The sequence below is a fragment of the Motacilla alba genome, chromosome 4A (assembly GCF_015832195.1).
Source record: "Motacilla alba alba isolate MOTALB_02 chromosome 4A, Motacilla_alba_V1.0_pri, whole genome shotgun sequence".
Lineage (NCBI taxonomy): Eukaryota > Metazoa > Chordata > Aves > Passeriformes > Motacillidae > Motacilla > Motacilla alba.
This window is the reverse complement of record NC_052045.1, coordinates 14866624-14888852: the sequence shown is the minus strand read 5'-3', so window position 1 is coordinate 14888852 and position 22229 is coordinate 14866624. Positions and strand designations below refer to the sequence as shown.

The 22229-nt window shown below is 49.6% G+C and overlaps 1 protein-coding gene across 2 annotated transcripts; it reads left to right on the top strand.

The window, feature by feature from the left end:
• The first annotated feature begins 1172 nt into the window (after positions 1–1172).
• LOC119694957 (SLAIN motif-containing protein-like) lies at positions 1173–21059 on the top strand. Of its 2 annotated transcripts, XM_038122658.1 has the most exons (9): positions 1173–1319; positions 3895–4580; positions 12477–12610; positions 14671–14820; positions 17067–17207; positions 17770–18087; positions 18902–19039; positions 19119–19428; positions 20035–21059. In XM_038122658.1, the coding sequence occupies exons 2-9, from the start codon at positions 3901–3903 to the stop codon at positions 20099–20101; spliced, it is 1938 nt and encodes a 645-aa protein (XP_037978586.1). In that variant the 5' UTR covers positions 1173–1319; positions 3895–3900; the 3' UTR covers positions 20102–21059. The 2 variants fall into 2 exon arrangements, with proteins under 2 accessions (XP_037978586.1, XP_037978587.1); XM_038122659.1 differs by lacking the exon at positions 14671–14820.
• The last annotated feature ends 1170 nt before the right edge of the window (positions 21060–22229 follow it).

Sequence of the window (22229 nt, the reverse complement as noted above, 5' to 3'; positions counted from 1 at the left end):
AGAGCATCTGAAAATTAACAACAGAGTGACAAAATTAACACTAGCCCAGCTGACACCAGGACAGACCTTGAGCAGTGTCAGTGGTGGACGTGGTGTTCAGGCCAACTGGTACAAAAACAAGATTTTGCTCATAGCACGTGGCCTTGCTGACTGCTAAACATCCAGCGCTTCTTATCAGGAGGTGCCAGAGGCTGTGTGTGGGTCCAACACGCACATTTGGGAGGAGGATGGCAAAGAATGGTGCTAGTTTTATTGTTCCTTGATAAAACTGTCCTGAAGAGACGTTACACACACCAAAGCTTTGGGAGATCCTAGCTAAGCTGTATTTTGTGCATTTTTCTGATCACATGCACAGGGAGAGACCCTTTCTCCCTCCACTCATCCCTTCCCTACTCAGCCCTTTTCCCCTCATTTGCTCCTCTTCCTCCCTCCCTTCCACTCTTCCCTCACTTCCTCTCCTTCTTCCCTCCTTCCCTTTCCTCCCCTTCACTCTCATATCCCCTCACTCTCCCCCTTTCTGCCATCACTTACCCTATTCACTCACTCCCTTTTCCCCCTTTTAAACCTTTTCCTCTCATTGATGCCCAATCCCCTCATTCATCCCTCTTCCTCCTCACTCACCTCCTTCCCATCACCACTCCTTCATTTCCCCCTCATTCATCCCCTTTTTCCTCCTCTCATCCACTTCCCTCACTCACTCTTTCCTCACTCACCTGCTCCATTCCCCTCTAATTCCCTCTTTCCTCCCTCACCCATTCCATTCCCCTCTTAACTCCCCTCTTTCCCCCTAACTTGCCCTTTTCCCTCACTTACCCCCTTTCTGCCATCACTTTCCCCTTTCCCTCTCACCCCCTTTTAACCCTTTTAACCCTTTTCCCGCCACTCCCCCTTTTCCCCCTCATAAATCCCCATTTCCCTCATCCATCCCTTTTCCTCCTCGCTCACGTCCACATCCCCCTCACTCCACTCACCTCCTTCCCATCATCGCTCCCCGCTTTCCCCTTCATCCATTCCCTCTTTCGCCTTCTCACCGCCATTCCCCCTCCCTTCCCTTCACCCGCTTTGCCCCCGCCCGCCCTCTCCCCTCGCTCCCGTCCCCTCACCCGGGGCCGCCCCGCTCCCGCCGCCGCCTGAGGCGGCCCCGCGCAGGCGCAGCGCCCCCATCGCCCGTTCCCCACACAGGGGCGGGGGCGGCGCCTCCCGCCGTTCGCGGGCCGGGCTGAGCCGCCGGAGAAAGGCGGCACCGGCACCCACCGGGCGGGCGCCCGCCCTGCGACCGACCGCCATCCGCCTGTCCGGCCGCCTGTCCATCCATCCAGGTACCGTCCGAGGGGGGTGGTGCCCGCTGCGCTCGGCTCTGCCGCGCTCGGCGCGGACCGGCCGCGCCCGTGCCCCCCGCGGGGGTCGCGTCCGCCGGTGCCGCACGGCGCGCACCCCCATCACGGCCATCGGAGCGCGCTCGCAGCCCTCCTCAGACCCTCAGCCCGTCCCTTGCCTCAGCCCCCCGGCTCTCGGAGCTGCACGGAGCTCCCACAGCCCCCCGGCCATCACAACCCCCCGGCCTCTCAGAGCCCTCTCACAGCGCTTATGGCCATCACAGCCCCCGCAGCCCCTTCCCAGCTTCTTCTCCTCTAGCTCTTCCAGCCCCACGGCCATCACTGCCCCCCAGAACCCCCCACGCAGTCCCATGGCCATCAGCGCCCCCCCCCCCCCCCCCCCAGCCCCCTCATAGCCTCCCCCCTGGTTCTCAGAGCCCCCAAGAGCCTCCCCAGAGCCTGCGCCCCCCGTCAGCCCCTTGGCCATCCCTGCCCCTAAGACCCCCCCAACCCCATCGCAGCCCCCCCAGCCCCTCCACAGTCCCTTTGCTCTCCCTCCCGGCCCCTGCAGCTCTCAGCCCTCCGAGCCGCGGCTCTCGGAGCCCCCTTGGCCGCGGCAGCCCCGCGGGCTGCGGGCACCGTTACCCTCGGTGAGACACCCGGATGTCTGCTCGGCAAACTCCGAATTATTGTCTGCGACCCGCTCACGGCTGCCGCCTTTTTGCCTTCTTCTAAACGTGTTTTATTTCTTCCCCCTTTACACAATGAAATTAACTTTCACGGGTTTGTGTCTCTTCCCCCGCGTATCCTTGCTGGGGGATTTTTCGGGGTGGTTTTTACGCTTAGTGGTCGTGGGGAAAGACTGAATGCTTTTCTGCTCTTCTCCCTCAACGTGGGATTTTTCCTCACGTGAGGTTTTTTTGCAGCTCCTCACCTTTGGAAAGGGAACTGATTTTTTGGGTGACCCATGCCCTTAATTCCCTCCTTGTGTTTTGCTTGGACAGTGGAACTCCTAGAACGCTCCACTGGTGCATCCTCAGAGTCGCTGAGCTTTGGGATATCTCTGAGAATCACACTGCTCCCTTCCTCGGAGATCTCTTTGGAAATCACACCGCGCAGTTACCCGAGGGGATCCTGTGGGTTTGGAGGAGTGGGAATCCATGTGAGGAGCTTTTTGAAGCTGGCACATGGGTGGGAATGGGATTGCTTGGTAACTCCACCGTAAATTTCCTTTCCCCAAGGCAAAATGCCTTCAGCAGTGCTGCTTGCAGGCACGGGTTTGGAATATGGGTGCAAAGTGTGCTCTGTTCCTCACAGCTCTTCCTGAGGGCTGTTTGTATTTTTTTATTAAGTCAAGTGGAGGTTGAAAATTTACATCTTGCAGATAGAAGACCAAAATAATAATAAAAAATCAAGTAAAAAAACCCCAACAAAACAAAATGTGTTTTTAAAGAAATGTACCCAGCTATTGCTGTCATAAGTGCCTAAATAACAGAGAGATGCTGAGGTACCTGTGGGGGTGTCTGTTTGTAACCTTGCTTTGTGTGACACTGAGTTTTTGTGGTTTCCTTTGCCCGCTGGCACTTAAAAACAGACGACATTTTCGGGCAGCAGAGGAAGGGGGAAGAACATCCACAGTTACAAAAAGTCAGGGTTTGATTGCAGTTGTAACAAGTGCATCAGTTTTAAACTTTGAATTGGCTGTGTTGACTCACTCCCTCTTCTCTCAGTCAGTTTGCCCTCCTGCAAAACAGAGAGGATTTCTGACTTTTAACCCGTTTTACTGCTCCGTGGACCATTAATTAAGGGATTTTCAGTATTAGGGGTTTTCAGTGAAGAGTCAGTTTGGAAATGAATGTGCCCAGTGAAACTGAGAGCTCACGTAAATCAAGTGGAGGGGAAAAGCAGTGTTTGCTCATGTTGTAAAATTAGTGTGAAATGCACTTTATGGTTTTTTGACTTAGTGGAGTATGTAATCTTAAGTTGGGATTTTAAAAATTTTTCCCTGTTTGCACCCCTCTCTTTTCAGTTGTAACAAGAAAATACACCAGTAAAATCATTATTGCAGCTTATTTTCATGTACCACAGTAACTGCAGTTCCTGTTGCTACTTTGGTGTGAAGGGATACAGAAATTTTCCCAAGTTTTTTCTGCTTTTCCAGGATAAACCTGGTAATGAACAAAGGATGTTTTCGCCATTTTCTTGACGCTGTTGTTGTCTGACGTCAGCACCTTGTTAATGATGTTTCCTGACTTTGCTCCATCAGTGCTTTTCTCAAGTATTTTGTTGGTAAACAGATGGAAACTAAACTATTGTGGGGGATTAAATCAGCTTCCTTCTATTAAACTCATTGATAGCAGGACAGGTGCACATCCTTGCGGTTCAAAAAGAGGAATTTGTGGGCTTTGCAATGTTCAACCCCAGTTTCAGTCATTCTTTTTGGATTTGGATGAAGTTGCGACCCCTTCCACCCCAGTGTAATTAGCTGATCTGATGCTTCTAAAAGCCAGAATTTTCGGTGTTTCATTCTATTTGCCTAAAACTCTTGTGGATCTTTGCTGTGTTTGGTGCCTTGCAGCAGAGGATGGTGGTGCCCGGGAACGCCCCGCTGATCCAGCAGGACCCCGCTCTGGAGCCGGCCCTGGGCAGAGACGCCCCGGAGCACTCAGCCATGGGCCCGGGCACGGAGCCCCCCGAGGACGTGGGCCCGGAGGTGCGGAAGCTGCGCGAGCTGGTCCGGAGGCTGGAGCTGGACAATCAGCACGCCAGGAGCAGGAGCAGCAGGACCCTGCTGGGGACAAACGTGCCGGGGGACATCCGTGCCGGGGTGGATAACCACGAGCCCGGCCTCAACGGGATGGAGATCAACAACAGCATCAACGCCATCGCCGAGCAGCAGGAGTTGCAGCTGATGGCGGATCTGCACAGCCAGCTGAGCAAGATGAGGCAGGAGGAAGGAGAGAACAACTTCAGAAGAGCCCTGGATGCCCCGATGCAATACAGCTGCGACAGTGCCCCCGAGGAGGTGTCTCCCAATGGGGAGCAGAGCCACAGCAACGGCCAGTGTCCCTTACCTGTGGATACAAGTGACAGCGCCGAGCTCCTGGGCAGCCTGCTCATGGCAGGGATCCACCCCCCAGCTGCAATCCATGAACAGAATCCCAGTGAAAAGGGTGCAGATCTGGAGGGGCTTCCGAGTCACGCGGATCTGGATGAAGTCAAAGTGTTAGAACTGGAAAATTGCCCCGAAGAGGAGGATTGCTGGTAGGTACCCCCAGGCCTGGGGGAGAGGGACGTGCTGTGGTTAGGTGGGCAATTCCTTGGAGGCTATAAACTGATTTCTGTACAGGACTTGGATTTTTAGCAGCAAGAATGCAGTTCTCATTAGTGACTGTTCTTATTTTTATGTCCATTGTGCCAGGCCATATTTTTTTGAAAAATAAGTTTACCTGTAGGTGCTGTTTTTTCCCCCTTCCTTCCAGCCCAATGCTGCAGCTTCCTTTCCCTCTAAGTCTAGTTATATATAGCACATGCAGATGAATGAATAATGGAGCTTATAAACCTTGTACACAACTGCCAAATACCATATTTTAATAACAGTTTTGTCAGTAAGAATCCCTAGACCATCTGGAATTTGTGGCTTTTGCTAGGACCTGAGGAGACAAACCATTCCCAGCTCCTGAAGGCTGTTTTTTCCAGTTAAGCACCTCTTTTGTTCAGAGACATGAACTGAACCAGATCAATGATGTAATCCTTAACTGACCCGACTCTCTGGGACTCTCCCCTCCACCACCAGCCTTGTTTGGAACTCATTTTATAAATCAGTAGATGAGCAACCTTTGAAAGGGCAAGGGAAGTGTAAAATTTAAGGCTGATTCCAGCTCCTGCAATAGCTGAGACTTGAGATTTTACCCAGAGTTGTTGATTTGTAAGACTTGGGAGGAAGAGCCTCAGGGCTCTGCAAATTGGGTTTCAAATTTGTGTAACCAGATTAATCTGGCAGCAAGGACAGGGCTGCTGAACACAAACCAAACCTTCAGCTCCAAACATTCATTAGCTGTTAGAAGGGAAGGTAAAGTTTTTGTTAATGGAGTGGAGCTCAATGAGGTCATGGCATCAGCTCCAGCCTGAATTTGAGGTTACATTTAAAACATGATTTTTTTTTCTTTGCAAGTGTACTTTTAAAACCCAAATACTTGATCACTGGAACTCCTCAATATACCTAAATAGCATTTTGAGCAGATTTCTCATGAATAAATAAGTGAATATATTTAACAGGTTGCATATGGAAGACTAGCTTTATTATTTCCGTGTTAATGGAAGCAGCCAGGTTTATGCTCACATTTGTAGAGCCTGTGACAGGGGGGAGTCCTCAAATTCTGTTGAATCTCAGAGGCTGAGATTTACTCAGGCAGGGGATGGTGCCCAGTGAATAAGGAGAGATTCTGTGCTCAGGAGTTCTGTTCTTTGACCTTTCCTTCAGTTGGTGGCTGGTAAGGCCCTTCTTTCCAGGTGCCCTTCACTCTGCACCTTGTGGGATCCTTGTGGCTTTGTTTGCTCTGCCAGATTTGGCTGGAACAGGGTAGCCTGTGACAGAGAGGCCCCTGAGGAGCCGGGTAAGGGTGGTGATCCGGAGCACTTGTGCAAGTGCTGTTTCCATAAATTATCTTTGATTGTGCTGCATCACTTCCATCTGTTCCCTTTTCCTCTTGTCAAACAAACCTGCTGAGACAGGAAGCTGCTTTTAGTGGTGGCTTCTTGTTCTGGAGCTCGTTCTGAAAGTGGGGAATGAATCCTGTGTACAATCAGTAGTGCCTGTGCTCACTGCCAAATATCCCAAACTGTCTCCATAAACACATCCCACATGCAGCCCCTGCAGGTGTTTGTGCTTTCCCACAGCAAGAACTGGTAAACTGCTTGGAGGGAAGGGAGGGTTTTCTTAAAACAGACAAAAAGAAAACTCAACAAACGCCCTTAATTCTCTGTGAATTTAGGATCAGCTCTAACAAGGTGGCTTTGCTAATGGGGGGAATTTAGTGCTACTTGGATTGAGCAAAAATCCAAAGGGAATAGCTGAGTGTATTGTGTATTTGCAGTCCTTTTTAAAATATTGTACATCCTTCTTCCCTGGAAGAAGGATGCGGTGGTCAGAGGGTTTCTTGCTGTTCTCTGCCGGTGCAGGTGGAGTCTCAATCCATGCTCTGTTTTGAAATTATTCTCTTTATTCAGCTGGAAGTTGCAGAAGTTTCTGTGCAGCTCCCCTGGTTCAGCGGCTCTGAGGTTGTGTTTTGGAGCTGTGTGAAACCCGAGGCAGAGCCCACTCCCAGCTGCTGTAACTCTGCCCTGGCCTGCCTGGCCTCGGCTGCTGCCTCCACTCCCTTTCTCAAATAGCTGCTCAAAATTGTAAATATCCTGGAGACCAATCCCATGGAGCTGGGCTCTGGCACTGAGGAGCTCAGTGGTGCTCACCTTGGACTCAGGCACAGGGCAGCTCCTGAGCTGTTTTGGGAAGGCTTTTATCCCAATTCCCTCTTACCCAGGGAACAAACCAGATCTGCTGCTGCTAGCATTACATTGGTGTGTTCCCCGGCGTTTGTCATTCTGGGGTTTTTCCATGAGGTGAGGAGAAGAAGGAATCCCTGGCACTCAGGTGAATCCCTCAGTTGCTGCTCTCATTCCCAAAAGTCTCTCTCGACTGAAACTGGGTCATGCTGTCTTCTCCTCAGTGTTGTGTTGTCTCCTGCCTGGATCCGTGCTCAGCACAGCAAGTGGGTGCCCTTGAATTGGTGTTTGCAGGCAGCAGGAGCGTGGTTTGCTCTCAGAAATGCCGGTGCAGGAGTTTCCTGGATATGCAGTTTCTCAGCCTTAGCTCTGTGTCCAGTGACCTTCTTCTATATTCACCTTTAAGACTTTTAATTCAGTGTACTGGAGGAAGTCATTGCTGCTTGTACCATCAGAGATAGGGAGAGAAGTTCTGGGGCAGTTCCACCAAGTGATGATATGATGCTGTACAAAATCCAGGAATTCCAGCAGTGCAGCACCTTGTGCCTCCAGCCTGGGGGAGAAGGTCACTCACAGAGTGTCTCTGTGTAATCCATTTATACCCTTCACGGCTGTTGTAGCTTCCCTGGGGTCTCTGCTGGTGACAGGGTGCTGCTGACAAGATCTGCGTGACTTAGAAACAGCGATTTGCAAGGTCCTTGTTCTCTCAGGCTGGTCATTTTATCAGGTGTTTTTACCACTGTTGCATTAAATAATGCACAAGTGACTTCTCCAGACCTTTCCTGCCTGGTTTGAGGTGTTACCTGTGTGTGCTGAGTGACATCTGCGCTGCTGGGACAGTCTCTGGGTGCAGGAGCTGCTCTGTGGGAGTGTCCCCAGCACCTCCCTGCGTGGCAGAGCTGAAAGGCAGAACCTGCCTGGTGGTGACATCGCGTGCACAGCTCGGCCTGGGAGGGAGAGCTGCTGCTGATGGCAGAGCCTGGCTGCCCCTGGCTGAGGCTTGGAAGTGCTCCAGGCTGTGGCTCCTGTTCCTCACACTCTGCAGTGAGGGTGGGCAGGGAAATCCTCAGTGTCAGAGGCAGAGGGTGTGGGAGTGCTGGGGTGTGTGTGTGTTCACAGCAGCGCTCTGGAGCTGCACCCCAGCTGCCTTGTCATCACTATGGGCTGCTGGCTGGGTCAGGAGATTAATTTAACGTGAGCTTTAGAGCTGCTCTGACTTGGGGAGTGATTTTTGGTGTTTTGTTCAGCAGGATTAGTCCCTAAATAGACATGAGAAAGTGTCTTTGCAGTGTCATTTTTTCCTCTCTTTGCAATTTCTTAGGAATAAAACCCAGACCTCTCCTTTCTCCACTGGATTTTTCCCATTTTTTCCTTTTATGTTTCTGTCATTTCAGAAGCTGTAATATTGTTTCACTGTGGCCTTCTACTCCAGTCTTGTCTGTGTTAGGATTTCTGTTCAGCAGGAGTGTTTAGATTTGAGATTGGCACAGCATAAGCAGAGTACTAAATCTGAAAATCAACTCTCTGAAGTCTGATATGTAAAGGAAAGGAAAATGGATGTATTACCTGTTTGAAATCCATGCTTGGGAGAGGATTTCAGCTGCCTTTTAGCACTTGAAGGAGGTGTATCTCATACACCTGAATTGTTGTAAACCCTTTCAGCTGTTTGAGGTCTCCTTCTCCTTGCTCTGCTGTGTATAACTCAGAGGTCTGCAGATCAGTGCAGTGATTGCCATTTTTGGAGCTGCTGCCGACACTGGTGCCAAGTGCTTTGGAAGATGGATAATAACCCAAGCTGTGTCTTCAGAAATGGCCTTTGGTTTACGCTCAGTTTAATTTCCTAATGCACTGGTTCTAGAGCCTTCTGCAGCCTGAATGCTGCTCTTACAATTTATAGATTTCTGCTGCATGAGCAGGATCTAAAATTCCCAGGATTTCGTTCTTAGAGCTGCTCTGATCAGTTTTTCAGTGTGAGGATGCTTTCTCTCGGTGCATTGTGCAAGTTGAGAAAGTTGTTGTGTTTCTTGCATTCTTGGGGTTTGGGTTTTTTTAAAGCTGGAATTTCAAAATCCAACAATAGTGGCCATTAACTCCTGTAAATCCTTCTGTGATATTGATTCCATAAGGGAAGTAGTAGCTCTGGAATATTCCTTGGTTTTAGTGCTCTGGATTATGTCAGAATAAAGTGCAGAGTGTATCACAAATTTATTTGTGAATGGCTACAACTTAATGGAAGAAAAATCCTTGTGGCACTGGGTCCTTACCAGAGATGTTTTTCAAAAATACTCTGGTTTACAGGGTAAACACAAACATTAGTAAACAGAGAGTAAAGATACTTTATTATTGAAGGGTTTCCTCTCAGAAGCTGAAGAAAATCTCATTTGTATTTAATAATTTATACAACAAACCCCCAATACATCAAACTGGGAATATTTGCCCAAATGTTTACTTTGTGCATTTTGTATGAGGCCTTGTAAGTATCTAAATAACCGATTTTCATTTACAAATTGACAAAAGGAAACATTCGGAGACATTTAGAGAGAACAGCCAAACTGCTGAGCTGGAGGAACAAACTGCAGGGTAAGGCTTGGTCCTGGGCAGGGCTGTGTTCCGCTCTGCCTGGCTCTGGGGTGGCTCCTGCTTTTCCAGTGCCTCTGGGATTCAGTTCACCTGGCAAATCAAACGGCCTGGATGCTGAAAGTACCAGAAAGAAAAATTCTGAGTGTTTTCAAACAAAGCCAAGAGTTTTTAGCTTTTCACACCCCCCTTTTTCCAAGGTTTTAGCTCCCGGGATGTGAGGCTGGGTTAAGTCAGCCTCTGGTGGGTGACACTGGTCACTGGACTTTCCTGAGCCTAGGAAAAGGTGACTTCTGGCTTTTAATATGTCCAGAGAAATATTCACATATTTGAGGGGCTGGTGCTTTTAGTTCAGTGCTGTGCCAGCACCTTTGGAGGAGTCAGGGTGCTGAGCCCTTCCCAAAGCTCCTGCAGAAGGAAAATGGGAACCCTGGTGCTGTGAAGACAAACCAGAATTCCTTTTGTTTTAGTAAGTTGCCTGTCAGTGCTCTGAAGAATTGAGCTGTGTTCACTTAATTGGGTTTGGGGAAATTGTGGGAGCTTCTCTTGCCAATGGAATTGTCAGCAGAAAAAAAAATCAGAGTCCTCTGGCAGAGCCCAGAGGACTCCACAGCTTTGCTCCATGTGGGAACGGCTCTGCCAAGCACACAAGTGTTGCCATCCTCAGCTGGGATGCTCCTGGGTAAGGAGCTGGGCAGAACAACTGCTGGAGCAGGGCAGGATTCTCTCCCTTAACCTGGAATATGTGCAGAGCAGCCTGGCCTGCCCTGAGGAGGCTGTTGGCCTCTTTTTTGTGTGATGGTTTTACCGCTCCTTTTGTGGTCTGAGCTGTACAGTAAATCCAGGGAGAAGGGAGCGCTTTGCTTCCTGGGTTTGATTGGATTTGAGTGCTTGTAATGCTCATTTATCCGTGCAGAAACACAGCAAGGTTGGCTGGGGGTCTGCCCTGAGAGGTACCTTTGGAGAGTCAGGAATATTTGCATTCATTCCTCAGCATTTGTTTTGCCAATAACAAATTAGCCTTTGGATTTTTTTATTTGCATTCGGGTTTGTGTAAACCTTGCTGGGGAAGAGCTTCTGTGTGAGTTGTGACTAAAGAGGCTGAGTCTATTCCCTGAAAAAGATGGTTCTGGCCAGAGGCAGGGCTGGCAAGTCAGGAGTGGTGTGTCAAAAAATAGAGAATAATGTCCTTCTGCAGGTAACAGAGTGTTTTAAGAGCTGTTGAATGCAGTGATGCTCCAGCTCCTAGCCCCAAAAACTGCCAGGTCTGGGGCGTGTTGCTTTCTGCATTCCCTGTGAATCCCTGCCTGGATCAGGGTTAGGGTCAGGACAGGAGCCAGGGCAGTGGGTCAGGCAGACCTGTACAATATTTGAAATATCCCAGCTGTTTATGTTCTGTCTTGGCCAGGTGCTGGTGTTACAGCCAGGACACCTGACAGCTGAGAGTCCCACAGTGTTTCTGTGTATTTTAAACCTAGGTTTTCAGGAATGAGTGGGATAGTGACTGACATTCCTGCTGATTTACAGCAGTTTTGTTGTGGAAATCAGTGTTTTATGGGTTGGATCTGAGCTGGCTGTGAGAGAGTGAGTAATTGGAGCAAAAAGGCTCTGAGTACCTTGCGGCAGGAGTGGCAAAAGTTGGGAGAGAGAGGAGGAGGCAAGTGAAGCACAGGCAGATGTCTCTTGAAGTCTTAACTCCACCCCCAGGGTTACTTTATGCTTAAATACTGGATTTTGGCCTGATGAAGGTGAAATCCTCTGGATACATCAGTGAGGCCACTTTGGGAACACCGTAAATGCCCAGGTGTGGCTGTAGGTGGTTTGCTGGTGACCAGGAGGGTTCTTTGTCAGCTGGGAGCAGTTCCTGAGGTGAAGGAGCACCAGGAGAGGGAGGTGCTGCTGGGAAAGCAGCAGTTGTGTGATTGTGTGCATGGGAGAGCTCCCGGCTGGCCCAAGAGCTCCTGGAGCTGCTCCTGGGGTTTTTCCCTTGCAGAGGGAGAGGCTGAAGGCTGTGCCAGCAGCTCATCAGAGCCTCGGGAGAGCCAAACCTGATGTCCACAAATCACAGAATCCCAGAAGGATTTGGGCTGGCTGGGACCTTGAAGATCATCAGGTTCCAGATCTAGGTTGAGGTCTCACTGCCCTCTGCACCAGGGTGTTCTCCAAGTGATCTGCAAGAATTAAAAACAGTTTCACTTTTGGATGTACAAAGGGCTGATTTTTCTTTCCCCTTGCAAGTTTGAATGTGTTCCTGAACAGCAAAAACATTAAAAAATAGGGAACTGCTTTTTGCTTTTAAAAATCCAAATATGGGATGTGTAAATAAAATACTTGAGTTGCTTTTCTAGCAAAGGCTCTTCCAGAAGCTTTGATCTTTCCTCAGAAGAATGTTCTCCTTTGGAAATCTGGTGAAGATGTTGCTTTCCACCCAATCCCTTGTAAATAATCCAGGAGTTTAAGATTGTTAAATCTGTCTATCCATGAGGCTGGTCCTGGGTGTCCATGCAAAGCAGTGGAGGTGTCAGAGATGACACTTAGGCTGGAGGAGAATTTCTTTGACATTGCAGGGAAGATAAAGCACAGCCACACTTCCTGCCTGTCTGGGAATGTCTGAATCCTCCAGTGAAGGGGTTTATCCCTGCTATCTGGGAATGCACCTTCAGCTGTCTCAGAGCTGCTGGGAGGACACATCCAGAGGGTTTTAAACAAAAACCACAACTCCTGGAAGGAGATCACCCTGCAGCTCGAGTTAGGAGCACCTCACACCCTCACTGCCTCTGGGGGGGCAGGTTTTGGAAGAGAGAGTGAAGGGAGAGACAGGTGAGTGTTCCAACAACTGCTGCAGCAGCCCAGGATTGTACCTTGCCTTGCAGAGCCCGTGGGCTTCTCTGTGAAGCCATTGATTTTTCTGTTGTGGCAGTAAATTTTCTTTCTGAGTCATAATATGCGATTTAAACCTGAATTTTTAAATTTGGGTAACTGTCGGTTCCTCGTGGCTGCACTCTAGCAAATAGCCCTTTGGTAGCTGTGTGCTTTGAATTAACGAGCATTTCTTCCTGTCTCCTTTGAATCCTTGCAAAGGCTCTATGTGTCTCCAAGGAAGTCCGTGGATGAGAAAACAGCCTCTCCTCTGAAGTGGTGCCGGCAGGTGCTGGATAACCCCAGCCCCGAGATTGAGGCTGCCTGCAGAACCCTCATCAACAGGCTGGACCAAGGTAGGGCAGCTGCAGCCTCTGCTGCTCTGGGCTCCCTTGCAAATCTCAATCTAAGCAGGAAAATGGAGCTTAGTGTTGTCAGGCTCTTGAATTTTTAAGTTCTGTTAATATTTCAACATTTTTAAATGTAAAAAATGTGTAGAGGAAAAAATGTGCTGCTGGGGAGTAGGGAGAGAACCATGGCAAACTGTTCTTGCAGCTTTTTTTGGGAGAAGAACTCCTGGTGCTGAGTGTTCCTAGTGGTGATGATTCCTCCTCTGGATATTCCTGCTGGATATTCCTGCTGGATCATCCCAGCTGCTCTTAGCTGGGTGAAAAAATTGTCTGCTGCTCAAAGCTTACAACAATGAAACATTAAACTTGAAGAAATTGTGTCACTTGGAAACCAGGTTTTTCCTCCAGTTTATCATCCCCTAAAAGCACTTCCTGGTGGCTGTGGGCTGTGTTAATCCTGAGGGGAAATCCCTGATTTCATCTGCCTGAAGTGAAAACCTGGAGTGTTGTGTGCGTGGGGACATCTCTGATCACAGGCAGTGTTCTGGGGCCTGGCTTTGAGGCTTTGCTTTTCCACCTGGGCTTTCTGGGATGGGAGGGCTCTCACAACAGATACAGTTCACAGGACAAAAATGAATTTACTCTGCTCCTACCTCTCTCCTGCATCGCCTGCAGTGCACCTGGTGCATATCCTGCCTGTGTCAGTCCAAATGGCCCCCAGGTTTGTGTAAAATGGGCTGGACACTGAGGTCCTGACAGCCTGGATCCTGAGGGGTTGGAAAGGAATCAGGAACTATTTTTTCCCTTCTCTAGATGCCCTCTCACGCAGCTCTCCTGGTCAGGACTTGCTGCAGCTGCAGGTTTATTGCAGATGTGTGCTGCAGTCTCCTCTGTCCAGCTGGACTCAGGAACCTTCAGACTCAAAAGCTGTGTGTGGAGAAGTGACACTTCTGAGAGAGTCAGTGTTTGGAAGCTGAGGGACATCCCTGAGCTGCTGGAATCCAACCCCAGCTGGGTCCCCATGTTGGTGTCTGAGGGTTTGTCTCCATGGGAATGCAGAAATTCTGATTTCACTTTAACCAACAGTTTGAGCCCTGTGGTTTGGAGTCTGAGGTCACTGCTTTGGGGGTTGGTCTGGGTTATTTTAGTTTTCATTCTAACAGTGTTTGGCACTACTTGAGATCTCAGGCTAATCTTGAGTTTAACCTTGGCATTCCTGATTGAAGATAACTGAATAGACTTTGAGAACAAACTTCATTTGCTTTCATAAACCATCTGTGCTTAGAAATTTGAATTAAGTCTCTTTGATTACCTCTTTTCTCTCTGAAATGTATCAGGTTTCAGCTGTACTTAGTATCACCTGGTAATATTTGTGGGGGAAATAAAAAAAGAAAACTTAATATGATGAATCTTCATTATATTCTTAGCTGATATTCTCACAGTAGGGAGAACTGAGTTCTGTGTGCAGTTGAGCAGCACCTTGAGTATCTCCAGATCATGGTGTGAGTAATTTCCTCAGTGTTGTAGCTGCTTATTTCCACCTCCAGCAAGGATGGGGGCACTTGGCTTTGCCATCTGCCTGATTTTGGTTCGTTTATGAAGGTGTGAGTGTGTGTGAGCTGAACAAGTTTAATTCAAAGAGTTGGTTTTTATTTATTTTATTTTATTGGATTGGCATTTGTTTCTGTGGTTTAACACTGTCTTTGTTCCATCGCAAACATTCAGAATAGCACACTTGTAACATAAAGTTCAGTGAGCTCTCTAAAATGAGGGGGTGTAGAGGTGGCAGATATTGATGGCAGTAGTCATCCATCCAGCCCTGGAACTTTGTGCAATGTCTGGCTTCTTCAAAGCCAAGCTTGTCAGGAGTTACTCTTGGAGTTCTTCAGAGGGGACAGAAGCAGTTAAAGGACACGAGTGGGGGACTGGGCACTGCTGTGCTCCCTGCAGCATGGCAGGGAGCACCAAGTACCCCTGCTGTAGAATTTAATCCTGTTCTTGATCTTGCTCTCTGTTTCCAAAATAATTTGCTAACCTTTGTGGCTTTTTTGTATTTTTCCTTCTAGCCAGTAGATGGAAAAACCTGTATTGCAGCCCCCTGGCATCTCCCAGCGCACATAACCTGAATTCCGAGGCAGGCTCCTGTAGCAATGCACTAAACTCTCCTGGGCACCTCAAATCGACTAACAAAGCACTACTAACCTGTGGCAGCTCAGGTACGGCATGGCACTGCAGCACTGGGCATTTAAAATGCAAGGAGGGGTAGGGATTGGCACAGGGAAAAGTTCTCATGGCCACTCGTGGTGTTTTCCCCTTTTCATTTGCTCCCTTCCTCACCCAGGTCTCATTTGTGTGGGAGAAAACTTCCTTGCATTCTAAATGTCCTGTAGTTATTTCTTGGTTTGGGTTTCTCTACTTTCTCTCTCTCTATATATATATATATATTTATAAATTGTACTAATTTTAAGTGGCTTAAAATAGAAAACAGCTTTTGGGGCAAAAATATATTGCTCTTGAATAATGTTGTAGACTGTAAATGTGGTCTTTATAGAGTCACTTGGATTGTTTTCTGGGGAAGGTTTCTCTTGGGAGTATTGATTAATGCAGGGAACAAAAAGCTGCCAAAGTCTTCGGGGTAAAGCCTTCAATTGCCTGAGTGGGCAGCTAAGAGAAAATACCAAAAGTTTTCCCTCAGCCTTAGTTGTGTGTGGAGAAGATTCCCTACCTTCGAGGCAGCTCAGCCACGACTCTCGTTACAGCCTGATAATGAAGCTCCTCCAAAATGCTGTGGCCTGCAGCCTCCCTGTGCCTGAGGAGGCAGGAACACCCTTCCAGGAGCTCCTTTTGTTATCCTTGGTGCAGTTCCTGCTGTTCCCTGCACAAAGGCTTTGCCCCTTGGCTCTCTTATCAAAGGGCTCGTCCTTATTTGTTTGTTTGTGTGGAAATTGCTAAACCCTACTTTGCATGTTTCAAAACACAAAGCATGTTTAACAGTCTCTGCTTCCAAACTTGATGTTAAATGAACTTTTTTCCCCTCTGAAGAAAAGAAGAAGGGTTGCCTGTGGCTGTTTTCACGGGTGCAGGTTTGTTTTTGAGATCTGATTTTCTGCTATAAATAGAAATTAACACTTATCTCTGTTTTGCAAACAAAAGGATGCACGTAGGACTGAGGATTTTTGCAATCTGAGCTCTGCAAGGAAACATCTCTGAGGCAATTTATTGTTTTTCATATGAGGTTGGGGGGCAATCCAGGTGTCTGAGCACCTTTTCACCCAGAAGCAGCTCCTGAGGAGTAAAACCAAAGTGACTCTGGCTTCTGCAGATGTGCTGGGTGGAAGGGCAGGACCAGGACAGGCTCTGTCCTTTCAGAGCATGATGAGTTCACTTCATCTCAGGTGCCTCTTCCCTGTGCCTTGTGCAAGTGCTAAGAAGAGTTTAAAGTTTCCTGTCAACCTGACTGACCCAAATCTTATTTTATTTCCAAGAAAAAACAGCTTTCCTACCCTTCAAATGTAAAATGTTTAACAGTGACTTCCCTTGAAAACCAAACCACCCCCTTTGACAAAGCCCAGATGTGGTTTCTGTTTGAAAACCATCATCAGCTCAGCTTTACTGATGGAAGAAGGAGCAGGTTTTTTTCCCTTCTGGGCTATTTTTAACTAGACCTGCAATTTGAAGTGCAACAGCCAAACTAAACAAAGTTGGATTGGGAGTTTTGCCTTTTAGAAAGTTGGTCTCAAGGTCCAGCTGGATTTTTAATCAGTGTTGAAGGTGCTGTTAATTACAGCAGGAAACCTGTGTTTGTTCATTCCATCACATCCTACAGGTGCAAGCCCTGCTCAGGATGGATTTATTTCAACTCTAAAAGTCTTTTCCTGACACCAGGAGGAAAGAAATGGGATTTTATAGTGGAATATCTTGACTTGGAGTGTGTATTTGTGCAGCACGCACCCAGATGCACCTTTAAGGTACAGCCACACTTGTGTCACTGGATTATTTAAGTATCCTGAAGCTCACAGTTTTCCTGCCATGTTCTGAGAAGATGTGAAGGCAGGGCACCTCCTGAATGCTCAGCTGTGATGTTAAAATAAACCATTTCCCAACAAAGCTGAGCAGCCCTTTCCAACTGCGATCAAACCCAGCCAGGCAGGAAAGAGCAGCAGGTTCCCAATATGATTTCTTCAACCAGCTTGGAAGAGAACTAACTGCTGACATGGAAAACACAGGTGTGAAGTTCAGGTGTAAAATGAATTTCTTACATGGGCACTGACCAAGCTGCTTCCTGCCAGTCAGCCTCACATTCCTTGTTTGAAAAGCAGCTGAAAACTGCAGGTTAAAAAATGAGCGTTGGAATTTCTAAATTCTTATTTCTCACAGCTGGACTGCTGAATTCCTGGGATAGATCCCTGCTGCTCCTGGTGGGCTTGTGAGTGTCTGACTGGGTTTGTGTCCCTCTTCCCAGGGTACCTGAGCATGCACTCAGCCCTGAGCTCCCAGTCCTCGGTGGACAGCGAGCTGAGCACCTCAGACGACTCCATCTCCATGGGCTACAAGCTGCAGGACCTCACTGATGTCCAGGTCATGGCACGGCTGCAGGAAGAGAGTAAGTTTTGTTTGTTTGCTTTGGATAGTTGGGGTTTTTTTGGGGGGGTTATTTGGTTTGATTTTGTTGGGGTTTTTTTTAAGTTGCTTATATATTGTCAGGCAGGAAAACTTCAATAAAGGCATAAGCTGGTGAGGAGCTGTAAATAACTCAGGTGCCACCAGGCAGGTGTGTTTTTATGGGAGGCAGACCTTGAAATCTTTGTTTCCACCTTTGAAATGCTGGTGGGTGCAGAATGAATTAAACTGAAAGATTTAACCTCTGAATGAGATTCCCATACCTGTAAATTAGACTCCTTTACCTACTTAACCTGCTGGAGCTTTGTGGCAATGTCCACAGTCTCAGGTAGGATTAGGGAGCGCTGCAGGTCCCCTGAATGTTAACTGTGCTGTAATTAACCAGTGCTGATGCAGGTGATGCTGTTCCTGCTGATGGATTCCGGGGAGGACACGCGTTAACCTGACTCTCCTTCCAATGTGAAACAAATCACTACCAAAGCATTGCTTTGGAGTTTGGGGTGTGTTGTTGGAATTCGTGCTGCCCGTGTCCCCCGTGTCCCCAGGCCTGCGGCAGGACTGCGCCTCCAGCTCCGCCTCCGTGTCCCGCCGCAGCTCCAGCGCCTCCCTGCACTCGCTGCGCCGCGGCACCTACAGCGACCAGGAGTTCGACACCTACAGCCTGGAGGACGAGGACGACTGCGACTGCTCGCTGTCCTTGCGCAGCGCCCACCGCTACTCGCCGTCGCCGCTGAGCTCCCCGCGCTGCCAGTCGCCCTCCTCGGGCGCGGAGCTGGGCAGGGCCGCGGCCTCGCGGCTGCGCGCCCCGCGCCGGGCGGTGCAGAGCCCCATGCAGGAGCGCCTCAAGTACGCCAACAGCGAAGGTGAGGGCGAGCTGAGCCTGGGAAGGGGCTTCTGGCTCACGCGGGTCCCCCTGCAGGGCTGCAGGCTGGGGGCAGAGGGCCTGCCTGGAGTGCTGCTGGGCAGGAAGGGAGCTGGCGGTGCGTGGTGTGGGCCAGCACGTGCCCAGGGGTCAAGCCAAGGGACACGGGGGCTGGATCGAGGGTAGGATGGCCACAGGACCGGGGCAGGGATTGCCTCCTCTCCTGGGCACGCCTCGAGTGCTGTATGCACTTCTGAGCCCCTCGCTACAAAAAGGACATTGAGGGGCTGGAGTGTGGCCAGAGAAGGGAATGGGGCTGGAGCACCAGGAGTGGCTGAGGGAGCTGCAGTTGATCAGTCTGGAGAAGAGCAGGCTCGGAGGAGACCTTACTGCTCTCTACAGCTCCTGATAGGAGGGTGCAGCTAGGTGGGGGTTGGTCTCTTCTGCTGTTTCCCAAGTGAAAGGACAAGAGGAAATGCCTCAAGTTGCACCAGGGGAGGTCTAGGTTAGGTGTTAGAAACAACTGTTTCCCTACAGAAGTGGTCAGGCCTTGGAATGAGTTGTCCTGTGAGATGGTGGAGTCACCATCTCTGGATGTGGCACTTGGGGGTGTGGCTTAGGGGTGATCATGGTGGTGCTGGGTTCATGGGATGATCTTGAAGATCTCTTCCAACCTCCTTATCCTGTGATCTCAAAATCCCCGCTGTTTACTGGAAGCTAAGAACTAGGTACAGACCGCTCTGCTTTTAAGTGCATGGGTTTCTCCAGAGAGCCTTGCAGCAGCAGCAGGGGGCTGAGGCTGTGTTTGCTTTCAGAGGAGCTGAGGCACAGCATGCCCAACCTGGCCCGCAGCAGCCTGCGCGCGCTCGAGGCCGTGCGCAGCAGCCGCAGCCTGGAGTCCGACCTGCAGGTGCCCAGCAGCCGCATCCCCAGGACTCAGCAGCGGTCAGCAGGTCAGCGCCACACCTCCCACACGCCTGCATTCCCTTCTCTCTTTAGCCAGCCCTCAGAGGTGCTCTTGTGTCCCTGCAGGTCTGACTCCCAGCAAGCTCAGGTATTCCTCGGGGGCCGCGCAGTCCCCGCTCACGGGCCGCCAGCCCGGGAAGGCGGCCTCGGGAGCCAACTCCCTGCTGCCCGGCAGGCAGGTGGGGAAGCCCTGCGGCTACACGGCTCCTGTCCCCCCAGTCCGCAAGCCACAGCTCCACACGGGCTCGCCCAGCAGCAGTTGCACTTCCAGAACCACCACCATGGTCACTGTGGCCAAACCCTCTGCCCTGAAAGCACGGCCGGGCGTGGGAGGGGTGGCCGTGCCCAAGGGAAAGGCAACGCCCCCGTCCAGGAGGTGAGTGGGGCTTCAGCCCTCTTTGGCATTGCAGTAACTTCATGCCGTGCTCCATGGGTGAAAGCAGGGCATGGGGAGTGGTGTCACAACCCTTACAGTTTTTGTTCTTGTTGCTAGTTTTTTAACGGCTGTTATGTTACAATTCGTTATTGAGGAAATTAAATTGATTCAGAGTTATTAGTATGATATGACTGATATCAAACTAATAAGCAACCAGTGCTTGTTGATATTTATTGTCCCATTGGAGCCTTACATTGAAATCTTTAAAAACATGAAAAAAGCAATTTTTAATCTTCTAATTTATATCAGTACTCTACATACCTGATTATTTTTCATGTGTTCAGTTGTGTTTGCATGGAAAAATATTTCTCTTGGACTCAGTCATGGGCTGAGTTAACACAGCGGTGTTAATTTGGCAGATGTCAGTGTTTAAGCATCCAGTAACAGCCACTGAATTTCTCAAAGTGCCTCAAGCTGTTGTTTGCTGATGCTCAGGGTGTGATAGCAGCACTTCACCCAGGGCAGGGAGATGTTGGTAACCCAAACCTGTGTCCACTACAGGGCCTTTCTTGGAGCTGTCCCTGACATGTTGTTTTGTCCCCCCAGGTTCCTCCAGGCAGCACAGACCCCCCAGGCCCCCGAGGACGACTCCTGGAAGGATGGGTGCTACTGACAGCCCAGAATACCTCCGTGGAGCAGATCCCAGCTGGCTGGGCATGACCTCACTGGGAAAGGCCCTGAGCCCCTGTCCCTGCAGACTGCTGTACATATCCCTCCTTCTGTGCTCTCCACACCTCCCTCCTCCCTCTGCTCTGCCAGGAGCCGGGGCTGGGACACACAGCTCCCACCCTTCACTGAACCCTGAGTCTTCTCAGGAAGACTGGAAAAGCCTTATTTCATCCACACCCCAGCTGCAGCCCTGGGGAAGGTCTGTCACCATCCCCTCCCAGGGATGCTGCAGAGCTGGGCGTGTCTTCTCAGTGCCAGAAACAGCTCTGAGCTGGTGCTGTGGCAGAGCTCGTGGAGAGTAGAAATAGTGACATAGGTGTTAGATTTGAGACTTTTTAAACCCAACCTGATGTACTCTAATATTTGTCTGGAATTAACTGGGTTTGGTTTGTTGTTTTTTTGTTTTTGGTTTTTTTTTACTTCTGTATAGAATGTATTTCTGCTATTTTCTTGTTTGGTCTAGAGCTGCAGCAGGTTTTTATAACTGTAGAACACTGAGCTGTTGTATCCAGGTGTCAGCACAGGTCATGAGGAGCAGTACACAATATTTGTGTGGCGTGTGAACAGCAGGGACAGGGATGCCAGTTAAAAACTGCTGGGCACCAGCACCTTACCTCAGCTGAGTCAGCTCAACACCACTTAAGAGTAAATTTTTAAAAATCCCTTTCCCTCACAGCTTTGTCTTGAAGTGTTGGAGATCTCAGCTGGTTCCCAACTGCCCTGACTTTTGTAGAAGTTTTCTACTGTCTCTTAAGGATTCTGTTCCAGTGTCCTTTTCCTCAGCGAGTGCTGGATGCTACAAATACAGTCTTAGTCCAGGAAATATGCACTGATAGCAATGTTCTCCCTGCCATCAATGTGACTTTGATAGTGTAGTTTAATAAAATGTTATGGTGCTGAAATAGATCTGCTTTATTCCAACAGGGGGTTTGGTGACACAAACGAGGCCTCTCCTGACAGAAGAGAGCTTTGCAAGGATAAATAGGGCTTCAATAAAGTAGGATGTAGGATGCAAGGAGTGAGATTTACCTTTAACTCCTCAGAGATCAGAAGGACAAGGCACTCAGTGTGCGCCATTTCTGAAACATCCACACGTGGCCTGAGCAGAACCAAAGGCAGGAAGCAGCACAGGGGAAGTTCCTGCACCGCAGGGCTCTCTTGTGATCCAGGAAAAGAGGAAGAGACAGTTGTGCCCTCAGTGCTGTGAGGGGCCCAGGAGTGTTCTGTGCCAGCAGCCAGCCCCTGCCAGGCCAGGGCTGGCACCAGCAGCACCCACAGGGCAGAGAAGGGGCCCAGGAGGCTCAGCTGGAGCTGCTGCTCTGTCCCTGGCTGTCACTCCCACCCTGATAAAGCTCCATGGGGTGCCAGCACTGCCCTGTTGAGGCTCTGCCCTCATCCAGAACATTCTATTCTGAGACCTCTCCCTGCTGGCACAGCTGGACCCTGCTCACATTGACGTTCCCAGGGCACAGAAGAGCAGCAACATCTTCTGATTTCTCTGTTACTGGAGGGTTCTCCTGGTGCCTTTTCTGTGCCCTGTGTTCCAAAGGGGATTTTCCAGGTGCTGCCTTTCTCCACCCACCTGAGTCAAGCGCTGCTGCTCTTCCATGGACATGTAACAATAGGTGAAAAACAGAAACGTCCTGAGTCAGATATTAACTAGCTGAAGGCTGCATCCCAGTTGAAGCCTCTCAGGCAGGTGGGATTGTTTCCACGTTTTCCAACCTGGCTGGCTGTGGAGGTGCAGACTTGGATGCAGTTCCAGGCTGAGCAGAGCAGCAGGAAGGTGCTGAGGTTGGATTTTGTTTGGATTCCCAGGTGCTTCCAGTACAAACCTGATGCTGACAGGCACTTGGGAGAGGCTGCCCCACTTCAGGAGGGAACACCGTGCAGCTCTTGAGAGGACCATCACACTTGGAGCTGTAATGTAATTATATCCTTTTGTTTCTCTGAGCTGTTCTCACACCAAGTGATCTCACTTCAGCTCCCACTGTTCTCTATCATCCCAAGCCCTGGCTGATACCGTTAAAATGCAGCTTTGCCTCAAACCGAGATAACAATCAACAACTCCA

What these genes read in the sequence shown, in the direction of transcription:
- LOC119694957 (XM_038122658.1), top strand. Translation starts at nt 3,901, where the DNA reads ATGGTGGTGCCCGGGAACGCCCCGCTGATCCAGCAGGACCCCGCTCTG. An exon ending in CCCGAAGAGGAGGATTGCTG is followed by an intron (nt 4,581 to 12,476) that starts GTAGGTACCCCC and finishes ATCCTTGCAAAG; the next exon opens with GCTCTATGTGTCTCCAAGGA. An exon ending in CATCAACAGGCTGGACCAAG is followed by an intron (nt 12,611 to 14,670) that starts GTAGGGCAGCTG and finishes TTTTCCTTCTAG; the next exon opens with CCAGTAGATGGAAAAACCTG.